Source organism: Notolepis coatsorum (genome assembly GCF_963971535.1).
Source record: "Notolepis coatsorum genome assembly, chromosome: 8".
In the NCBI taxonomy this organism is placed as follows: domain Eukaryota; kingdom Metazoa; phylum Chordata; class Actinopteri; order Aulopiformes; family Paralepididae; genus Notolepis; species Notolepis coatsorum.
This window is the reverse complement of record NC_140172.1, coordinates 109,024,389-109,036,460: the sequence shown is the minus strand read 5'-3', so window position 1 is coordinate 109,036,460 and position 12,072 is coordinate 109,024,389. Positions and strand designations below refer to the sequence as shown.

The 12,072-nt window shown below is 43.3% G+C and overlaps 1 protein-coding gene across 1 annotated transcript in view; it reads left to right on the top strand.

The window, feature by feature from the left end:
• The window catches only part of grk6 (G protein-coupled receptor kinase 6), a 126,251-nt gene that overhangs the window by 89,775 nt on the left and 24,404 nt on the right, over positions 1-12,072 (top strand). Inside the window, exons 8-11 of the mRNA XM_084319590.1 lie at positions 5,038-5,228; positions 7,868-7,905; positions 9,709-9,798; positions 11,259-11,467. Coding sequence (XP_084175716.1) covers positions 5,038-5,228; positions 7,868-7,905; positions 9,709-9,798; positions 11,259-11,467 — 528 coding nt within the window. The remainder of the gene's footprint in view (positions 1-5,037; positions 5,229-7,867; positions 7,906-9,708; positions 9,799-11,258; positions 11,468-12,072) is intronic.

Below are 12,072 nucleotides of genomic sequence, written 5' to 3'. Positions count from 1 at the left end.
ACATGTTTCCCCACACAAGGTTCATCTGATCCTCTTACAGTTTGAGTTGTCCTGTGTAAAGATATGAGTAATTCATTCATTACATTTACTCTAATTGTAATTGAGTAATATTTATTTTATTTTACATTACTTCTATGTGAGTATGTTTTTAAGTATTTATAAGATATTAAGTATTTAGGGCGGCTACGTGGTGCAGTGGGCAAGGCGCTCACCTCGAATGCTGGAGACGCTGGGTTCGATCCCAGTGCTCCACATTGCTTTCAGTTTAGGTGTTCATCCGTACTAATACACATTGGCTGAAATATCGCGCCGCGCAGGTAAAAAGATGCGACGGCTGCTACCTCGAGTATCGGAGGGGACTCGTGCTATGTATGGCTTCGTCCACATTGCAGCCGGCTTGTGGGAGGCAAGAAACAGTGTTCGAGACAGGGGAGGGTTGAATTGGATGATACGAAATTGGGATGGGAGAAAAATAGAAAATGGGAGAAAAAAGTGGATAAAAAAAAAAGATATTAAGTATTTATTGTTTTGTTAGGCATAAGATAACTGACAACAATTATATCTGTCATTTACAGTCATTTGGGGCACAACCTTTTTTGGTACCACTTTATAATAACACCCTGTTATAATACATTTATAAGGTATTTGTAGATAATGAACTAATCATGAACAAATCATTTATATACATTCGTAAATTATTATTAAATCATTTATAACAATTTGTATAACATTTACAAATTAGTTCTACATTATTTATAACTCATTATCAAAATTGTTTGTACTTGATTTGTTCATCATTAAATAATGTTGTTTAATGTGTAGTAACACATTTGTAGACGCTTTGAAAATGGATATGAAAAAACTACTATACTGTACCTCCATTTATTTGTTCATGTTCAACAAATGATTTGTTAAGACATTCATAAAACATCTATAAATCATTTGCAGATGCTATTGTGTGCCCTAATCTGAAGTGAAGCCTATTCATCATTAACAAATGTCTAATACAGTTAATTATTTGTTTACTTTTTCATCACCTGTTACAAATGTTGTAGACAGCTTTCGGATACACCCTTCTTTGTGACATCAAACAGTGACAGAATTAGGACTATAGATAAATGCAATTTTATTAACATATACAATACATGTGCATGACATATAGTGTAACATGGGGGGGCACTAGGACCCAGGAGTACCCTGGCCAGGTAGAGTATCTAGAGAGGAAGTCTCACGCGAGTGAGACTTGACGTCACATGTGTTGCCGTCTGTTTGAATGGAAGCACGATACATGCAGAACCAAGTTATCCGTGCTGCTCCTGCCCCACGCTTTTAATAAAGGTATGAGCAGGTTAAACACCTTTTTTGTTGGTAAATCTATTCCATCATTTCCGACCTACAAACAACTCTTATATGTTGTGTAGACACTAGACACTACTATCACCGACATCTAAGAAGGGAGATCCCCCCTTGAATGGCCCTTCTAAGGTTTCTCTCCTGCACACTGCCTGTGGAGCATTTTTTCCCTATTATTAGGTTTTAGTGAGTTTTTCCTTACCTTCGCGTGGGGTATGTCTGGGAGTGTTTGCATTCATTCATTCATTTATTTGCATTTATTTTAAATTTGTTGTACCTTATGGTGTTCTTGTTTTGTTCTTGACTCATTGTTATGTTTCTTCTTAACTTGTTTAAAGAAGACGTGTCCGGCCCATGGGGACATTAACGTGTGTTGTCGGGCCTTACAAATAAATTTGATTTGATTTGATTTAGACGTACTTGATGTGGTGGGCGCTAACGTTACATTTGTTCCTAATGTGTGCTCAGTGCTCAGTATATTGCGGTATGTGATGATGACACGACACACAAGAGTAATAATTATTTGTATTTTCAGGCTGTATCGGCGCCTATACAGTCTGAAAATACAAATAATTATTACCCAGCAATAACAGCAATATACTGAGCACTGAGCACACATTAGGAACAAATGTAACGTTAGCGCCCACCACATCAAGTACGTCTACACAACATATAAGAGTTGTTTGTAGGTCGGAAAGGATGGAATAGATTTACCAACAAAAAAGGTGTTTAACCTGCTCATACCTTTATTAAAAGCGTGGGGCAGGAGCAGCACGGATAACTTGGTTCTGCATGTATCGTGCTTCCATTCAAACAGACGGCAACACATGTGACGTCAAGTCTCACTCGCGTGAGACTTCCTCTCTAGATACTCTACCTGGCCAGGACGCGTGTATCACTTCCGCAACGGATTTAGTCGGATTTCGGTTTCCGGGTTCGCCTGATTGGCCGCGACGGCCACGTGACACGCGTGGCACGCCCCCGCGGCAGCGGCAGCGTTGCCGCTGCGAATCAGTCAGAGCAATATTGTCGCGCCATCTTCTGAGTGCAGACGCGCTGCTGTTTAATCACTTTTCCCACTTCAATGACAGAGCTGCTGTTTAATGCTCACTTTTCCCACTTCAATGACAGAGCTGCTGTTTAATAATATTGTCGCGTTGTGGAAAGCAGGATGAGAGAGCGTAGATTTCAGTGTGTATCATTTAATCATTTATCATTTAACATTTGAAAGACAGAGCTGCTGTTTAATAATATTGTCACGTTGTGGAAAGCAGGATGAGAGAGCGTAGATTTCAGTGTGTATCATTTAATCATTTATCATTTAACATTTGAAAGGCATACATTGTTGTCATACAGAAGTACAGAATACTTTTATCCAAAATGCTTAACAGTCTCTGGAGCGCGCCAGTAAGAAGCATTTGCACTGCAACTCGTACACCTTACATTTCTGCTTTGCACTATAGCGTATTGTATATTAGTACATTGCATAGTATATTGTATATTGTATGGTACAGTAACGGTCTCTGGAGCGCAACAGTAAGAAGCATTTGCACTGCAACTCGTACACCTTACTGTAAATTGTACCTCATCCCATTGCTGCTTTGCACTATAGCGTATTGTATATTGCTACATTGCATAGTATATTGTATATTGTATGGTAACTCAGTTGCTTCTATTCTGCATCGAACATTGTACATATGTCTATACTGAACAGCGTGACCTCTATTTTTACTTCTATTTTACATGCTATACTATTTTATTTCATACTTATCTTGTCTAGCACAGTCTCTAACAGTAACAGTAAGAAGCATTTTGGATAAAAGTATTCTGTACTTCTGTATGACAACAATGTATGCATGTCAAATGTTAAATGATAAATGATTAAATGATACACACTGAAATCTACGCTCTCTCATCCTGCTTTCCACAACGCGACAATATTATTAAACAGCAGCTCTGTCATTGAAGTGGGAAAAGTGAGCATTAAACAGCAGCTCTGTCATTGAAGTGGGAAAAGTGATTAAACAGCAGCGCGTCTGCACTCAGAAGATGGCGCGACAATATTGCTCTGACTGATTCGCAGCGGCAACGGTGCCGCGGGGGCGTGCCACGCGTGTCACGTGGCCGTCGCGGCCAATCAGGCGAACCCGGAAACCGAAATCCGACTAAATCCGTTGCGGAAGTGATACACGCGGCCAGGTACTCCTGGGTCCTAGTGCCCCCCCCCCCCCCCCATATTACACTATATGTCATGCACATGTATTTTATATGTTAATAAAATTGCATTTATTTATAGTCCTAATTCTGTCACTGTTTGATCTCACAAAGAAGGGTGTATCCGAAAGCTGTCTACAACATTTGTAACCGGTGATGAAAAAGTAAACAAATAATTAACTGTATTAGACATTTGTTAATGATGAATAGGCTTCACTTCAGATTAGGGCACACAATAGCATCTGCAAATGATTTATAGATGTTTTATGAATGTCTTAACAAATCATTTGTTGAACATGAAAAATAAAGAGATACAGTATAGTCGTTTTTTCATATCCATTTTTCAAAGCATCTACAAATGTGTTACTACACATTAAACAACATTATTTAATGATGAACAAATCAAGTACAAACAATGTTGATAATGAGTTATAAATAATGTAGAACTAATCTGTAAATGTTATACAAATATAGTTATAAATGATTTAATAATCATTTATGAATGTATATAAATGGTTTGTTCATGATTAGTTCATCATCTACAAATACCTTATAAATGTATTATATAACAGGGTGTTATTATAAAGTGCTACCCCTTTTTTTATTTTTGTTTTGTTGGTATGGTTAAAAAGTGACTCCAAGCCTTGGAGTCAACCGTGCATTTCATTTATTATTATTTTACATTTAAATGTTCTTATTTTCTTACTCCTAACGTTTAACTACACCAAAGTAACAGTTCTTCATTCAGTACAACAAATGTAGACCTTTTCCCACAGAAATATAAGCGATATAATATAATAATATTTTTTGATTTTAGATTGGGATCACGCTTTTGAGATCCCGATCGGAGTCATTTAATATTGAGTATCTGCCGTTACCGTGTCCCAATCCCATATTTTCATAAAAAAATCTTTACTCATTTGACCAGTTTTTACCACCCAAAAGGGATTTTGTGTTAATGTGGTCGCTGCAGGTACTGTAGGCACATCCTGAATCTCTCCAGTCCAGTCATGGTATTTGCTAATGATGGAATGACTTTCCAAGCTGTCTCTCCATTGGGTCTGAAAGCGGCACGTTGACTAATAGCTTGCAGGCGGACATCAATAGCAGGCGGACGTCAATAGAAAAGCTCATCAATAAACAGCAATGACTGCTTATCACCAATAAATGTTGCCAAAAATAAGGATCTTGCAGACTACCACTTTAAATGAATTAATTAAAATCCATCTTTTTCCCCTCAAGTTACCTACAAGCCAAATTATATTAACAGTCTGTTTTCAAAAAGGTTCATAGTATATGGCAATTATACATAAATAATGAATAGCTATGATATGTAGCCGGATTTTACTATCCTTTTTTCCCCACTGAACTGTTGAACGTCCTAAGCCATAGGTTTCCTATCCCCAGTTCAGCGTGGGAGGAATGGCGTATTCCTTGTTGACTTCCTGTGTCTGTTGTGTTCCTCCTCAGGTAAGTCTGGCGTATGCCTATGAGACCAAGGATGCCTTGTGCCTGGTGCTGACCCTGATGAACGGCGGGGATCTGAAGTTCCATATCTACCACATGGGAGACGCCGGCTTCCAGGAGGAGAGAGCCGTCTTCTACTCGGCTGAGATCTCCTGCGGCCTGGCAGATCTCCACCGGGAGAGGATTGTCTACAGGTCAGGAGGAATGCGGAGGCGTGCACACACACGTTTATGTATGCAAAATCACAGACAGAGGCATTTATGTCACAAGGCACAAACACATGCATGCAAGCATATACTCACTTTCCCTCTTACTCATGTACACACACACACACACACACACACACACACACACACACACACACACACACACACACACACACACACACACTCGCTAAGGCTTTGTTGCAGACAAATCAGATTTATTTTAAGATTGACTGTCCGCACTGTTATTTGCAAGTGATCAGATCCAGACATCACCAACCTACTATCTGCACGGGTTGCTGTGGCAACGACGTAGGTGTCGGTAACTATGTGCGCTGGTGGCTTTTTCCAACACTGAAGCAGGAGAAACTCTCCCCAAAGACAAGTGCCGGCAGATTAATTTCAGCGTCTGTCCATGGTCCTCCATGTCCATACAGCTCTGCTGCTCAGCCCCTCTGATGCACTTCTGTCACTCTGGATTTGACGTTGTGTGTTGCGAGCGACGCAAAAGACACTTTGAAATCCGATTTGAGCGGCCAGAGCATCCAGACCGAGACGTTTCTGTAGAAATCCGATTGGAATCGCATTTCAAACCACCTCCAAATCCGGTTTGGATCCGGTTTGCGAAAATCGCATTTCAAAAAGGGGATTTGAGCTTGCAGTCTGAACAAGGCCTTAAACTGCTCCCTACAGCTTATGAGGTTGACCATGCATGTCTAAGAGAGGGGGGGGGGAGCAGGGCAAGCTTGAGAGAGGGAGCAGTTGAGTCCATCCATGACTGGTGGTGGACAGAGAAAACAGAATTAAGAAGGTTGTCCAGGTAACAGGCTGTTTACACAACCGCCCTCTTACTGGGAAGAGAGGAGGAGGAGGAGGAAAGGAGAGAGAGCAAGAGGAAATGTGAATCTGTATGTTTAGAGAGTCGACTACATGCACAATAATATTCCAGATAGGCCTACTAGCTAATATAACATTTAAGGTCTTATATATAGATGCCGGGATGAGGTGTTTGTAATGTATTCGTCTTTTCATATCCTGGCTGCCTGTTTGCCGGTAAACATGGTAGTAAATGGAAAATTGCAAGTATTGCCACGGAAACGGAACTCGGACACACCACAAAACAGTAAACAGGATACAGTGTTTACATTCCTCAGTATCCCCGGTAACATCAGATCACCCCGGCGATCATATTTGGGTTTTTTTCATAGTACCTACCGACCTACTGACCGTCCCAGATATTGCAGATATCATAATGTAAGATGTAAACAGGTTATACAAATCGAGAGAAAAGTAGATATGTGCTAAAAACAGCGTGGATATGATGGCTGTAATGAAGACGCTCAGCAGGGTGAGCCTTACTGCCCCACCTTACTGCCCCATCTTACTGCCCCACCTTACTGCCCCATCTTACTGCCCCATCTTACTGCCCCATCTTACTGCCCAGCCTTACCACCAGCCTTACCACCAGCCTTACTGCCCCACCTTACTGCCCCACCTTACTGCCCCATCTTACTGCCCAGTCTTACTGCCCAGCCTTACCACCAGCCTTACCACCAGCCTTACCACCAGCACTGTGACTGAATGCTCTGCTCTGCCCAGCCTTACCACCAGCACTGTGACTGAATGCTCTGCTCTGCCCAGCCTTACCACCAGCACTGTGACTGAATGCTCTGCTCTGCCCAGCCTTACCACCAGCACTGTGACTGAATGCTCTGCTCTGCCCAGCCTTACCACCAGCACTGTGACTGAATGCTCTGCTCTGCCCAGCCTTACCGCCAGCACTGTGACTGAATGCTCTGCTCTGCCCAGCCTTACCACCAGCACTGTGACTGAATGCTCTGCTCTGCCCAGCCTTACCACCAGCACTGTGACTGAATGCTCTGCTCTGCCCAGCCTTACCACCAGCACTGTGACTGAATGCTCTGCTCTGCCCAGCCTTACCGCCAGCACTGTGACTGAATGCTCTGCTCTGCCCAGCCTTACCACCAGCACTGTGACTGAATGCTCTGCTCTGCCCAGCCTTACCACCAGCACTGTGACTGAATGCTCTGCTCTGCCCAGCCTTACCACCAGCACTGTGACTGAATGCTCTGCTCTGCCCAGCCTTACCACCAGCACTGTGACTGAATGCTCTGCTCTGCCCAGCCTTACCGCCAGCACTGTGACTGAATGCTCTGCTCTGCCCAGCCTTACCACCAGCACTGTGACTGAATGCTCTGCTCTGCCCAGCCTTACCACCAGCACTGTGACTGAATGCTTGCGTGTGTCTTCAGACAGGATGACTACTGCAGATACAGTGGAAGCTGAGGGTTGTTGAATGTGCTTTTGAAGCTACACTGAACAGGGAATTAACATCTCACTGGATGACAAAGTCTCTGTCTCTCTCTCTCTTCTCGCTCATCTTATCTCTTCAAATTCTCCTCTCCATTCCTCTCCTCTTGTCTCGTCTCATCTCCTCTCTCTTTCTCTCTTTGATCTCTCACTTTCTTTCTCTCGCTCTCTCTCCTCTCGCCTCCTCATCTTATCTCCTTAATATCTCCTCTCCATTCCTCTTGTCTCATCTCCTCTCATCTTACCTTCTCTCTCTCTCTCTCACTCTCACTCTCACTCTCACTCTCTCTCTCTCACAGGGACCTAAAGCCAGAGAACTTACTACTGGATGATCACGGTGAGTAGAAGATCTCACCAGGAACGACAGTAGATTACTCTCAACCAACTTTTTTTGGGCGCACAGGAAATAGAGAGACTGGTGGTCATTTAAAACTGAGGTGTGTTGTACTGTAGCATCAACAGAAACAACATGTTATAAACCAAATCAATACTGCTCTGTGGTTTCTCTGTATATCCAGGTGCCAGGGCTCGTTTGCCTGCCCTGGCCTGTAGCCAACATCCTTGATTCTGTAACGAGGAGGTACATTTTGTCCTGATTGGAACACCCACTGCAAGTCACGTTCGTTTATATACAGTACCGGTCAAAAGTTTGGACACCCCTTCTCATTCAGTTCAATGAGTCCAAACGTTTGACTGGTATTGGGGGGGGGGGGGCGTGTTGGGACATGTGTTGTACAAGGAGAATTGTTGAAATCTCTTGGTGAGATTATGGCCACTTCTACCTGCCACCACTCTCTTTGGAAGTTGGTCGGCTAGTTTTACAGGGGAATTATACACAATTTCAGGATCCATACATGTGAAAATGCGCAACTTTTTTTGTGTGCTAAAACTCAAACCTGTCATGTTATCAAGTATAACGTTTCTCCATAGGCATTGAATTGCGGGAGATGGTAAAGATGACACTGAGAGCACCCAGGGGAATGTTCTGAGTTCATATGTGCATTTTCTGTTTCAGAGACCACCGCTATAGAATAAAGCTCATCCCACTCATTGTCAATGGAGCAACGTCAGACTTTACACTTGATTAGTACTTCTCTGGTTTCTGGCTTTGGGAGAGAGTAGCTCATATATTGAACTGTCTTAGGCCATGGCGTCTTCCCCTTTAAATCGTCTCTGTTCTAAAATTACTTTGCCAGCAAACTAATTCAATTGTTTGGTCTCATTCTAAATCTGTTTGCTACTATGGTTGGTTTGCTAAATAATTCAGTTTCATGCTGTGTAAACATGAGGTGCCATTCTGTTGTAAACCACAAGAGGGAGCCCTGTGTCTGGGAAGAATACGGAACACAATTTGGCGTGGGGTTCAGGAGTGTTGAGTACTTATTGGATTGGATGCCGTGCCTCTTATTACTCCTCCGGTGACTTATGTCATCACAAATATACAGTCAATTTAAATCTGAATGAATAAAACTCTGGTTGTCAGAATGCTTTCCTACCTCCTTTTAGCCAAGAGGAGAAAGCAAGAGAAGGGACGCACACATAGACATGGTATATATAACGTTCTTCTACTCAGCTATTTGCGTAGCGACCCCGCAATCGACCCATCTCAAACCCCATCGATTCTAGTTGGCTTCTAAAATAAAACCCTCTCTCTACGCATGCGCTTCGACCGTCCCACCGGAACCTATGGTTCAAAACGTGAAGAGGTCCGAGGCTCGGGACTCTCCTCGGCTTCTCACGGGACTCTGCTGCTACTCACTGACCTGACTTCACCAAGTCTTCTCAGATCCGTATCTTTCATATAATATATTATATAATATAATATAAATCCTGTACAACATGTCATATGATGTGCAGTGAGATATGGAGGCTCCTAGCGATCTACTGTGTGTGCGTGTGTGTCTATCTCTCTGTGATTGCTGTGTGTGTGCGTGTGGGTGTGTGCGTGCGTGATTGTGCATGCGTGCCTGTTCTTACACAGATAGAAAGATATGGAGAATCTGAGCTGAAGAAGTCCAGATTGTTTTGAGCCTCGCTTTGAAAGGAGCCTTTTCATGTTTAGAGGTGGATTGATGGTCATTTGAACGTGTGTGTGTGTGTGTGCGTGCGTGTGTGTGTGTGTGTGTGTGTGTGTGTTTAGGTCATATCAGGATATCGGATCTGGGCCTAGCGGTACACATACCAGAGGGCCAGACCATAAAGGGACGAGTAGGGACTGTAGGATACATGGGTAAGCTATTGGATTTTATACTACTTTGATGGCTATGAAATTAATTTTTGTGAATGCTTATTTTATTATCTGTTGCTTATTTAATTTGTATGGGTTAGGGTTGTCCGCCCCTTGTGCTGTGTTGGTGTGAATACAATTCTGCACTAGGTATCCTGGCTGAGGGCCTGCCCTAAAATATGATTTATAATATATATGAAATATATTTATACACGTGTTGTATATATATATATATTTCATATATATTATAAATCATATTTTGTATGTATGCAATTGTATATTGTATATACACATATATTGTATTTCATAAGGGGCTCTCATAGGGAATGGGATCAGACCCAAAGTCCATTCCTGAGCCCCCTTTCCCATAGGCTGTACCCCTCCTACTGTATGTAGTATGGAACTCCTCTTTCCCATAGGCTGGACCCCTATTTAGTATGGAACTCCTCTTTCCCATAGGCTGTACCCCTATGTAGTATGGAACTCCTCTTTCCCATAGGCTGGACCCCTATGTAGTATGGAACTCCTCTTTCCCATAGGCTGGACCCCTATCTAAATGGCAATGGTAAATGGCTGCATTTATATAGCGCTTTTATCCAAAGCGCTTTACAATTTGTTCCTCACATTTGACCCGTTCACACACACAATCACACACCGATGGCAGAGGCAACCATGCAAGGTGCCAACCTGCACATCGGGAGCAATTATGGCTTAAGTGTCTTGCTCAAGGACACTTCGACACCCTGCCTGGGAGGAGCGGGAATCGAACCGGGAAACTCTGGGTTACCAGACGACTGCTCTACCGCCTGAGCCAATGCCGCCCCCTCTGTAGTATGGAACTCTCCTTTTCCCATAGGCTGTGCGCCCCTATGTACTACGGAACACCTCCTTTTAGTGTGTTGCCCCCCCTGCCTCTTGAAAACACTGTGCACATGTAATGGAGTTGGATGAGTCTGTTTGTTAATAACTCCGTGTCAGATCGCATGATGAGCCCCTCTCTCCGCCTGGGGTCGCTGGTGTGAGTTCAGGGGGCGTGGGTGTAACAGTGACTCGTGGTTCTAAACCGGAACATCTTTAAGCCTATAGGAGAGGAGGCGGAACATCTTTAAGCCTATAGGAGAGGAAGCGGAACATCTTTAAGCCTATAGGAGAGGAGGCGGAACATCTTTAAGCCTATAGGAGAGGAGGCGGAACATCTTTAAGCCTATAGGAGAGGAAGCGGAACATCTTTAAGCCTATAGGAGAGGAGGCGGAACATCTTTAAGCCTATAGGAGAGGAGGCGGAACATCTTTAAGCCTATAGGAGAGGAGGCGGAACATCTTTAAGCCTATAGGAGAGGAGGCAGAACATCTTTAAGCCTATAGGAGAGGAGGTCCTTGCTAGCAATCAATGACTCTCGCCGGGCGACGGAGACTCACTCTCCAATCTATATCCGTACCCGTCCATGTCCGTGTCCCACCAGCTCCGGAGGTGGTGAAGAACGAGCGCTACACTTTCTGCCCGGACTGGTGGGCCCTGGGCTGCCTGCTGTACGAGATGATCGAGGGCCAGTCGCCCTTCCAGCAGAGGAAGAAGAAGATCAAGAGGGAGGAGGTGGAGAGGCTGGTGAGGGACGTGGAGGAGGAGTACTCCAGCAAGTTCTCAGAGGACGCCAAGTCTCTCTGTCAAATGGTTGGTATTGTGCCCTTCTCTTCCTGGTCCTAGTTATGTCCCTGTTTAAAGGAGTGTCGTGCAGTCGAACAGCGACCTCTAGGCAAAAGAGCCCTCGCTTGGTATTGCACTTTGTTTAAATATTTATTTTTTTTGGGTTGGAGTTCAGCTGAGTTAGGGGATGGGGTTGCTACTGCTGGCCACACTTCAGGTTCTGTCAAGAGAGGTCTGCAGACATTCACAGTATAATAAGTTATAAAGCTCCAACCCACACGTCGGACCAAAACAACTCCACGGAATTGCTTGTTATTGCTTTTATAAATAAAATGTTTTAATACAGTAATTCCTTTCAAACATAAGGTTAAACAAAGACCAAAGCTTTATTTTAAGGTACCAGTTCCTATATTGCGATCATATAAGCACCCATGGATTTCTCTGGTCCAATAACGATGCATATTTTAAACTAGGCTTGTTGCGATCATCACTATATTGACTAATTGTACAATATATAGACATGAAGTTGCTAATTTGGTGGACTTCAATATTTTGAGTTTTACATGCGTGTTTGTTTACATAGGATGACGCCAACATTTCCGCGCTGAGTCAGTCTGCTCTCTGTGGGAGGA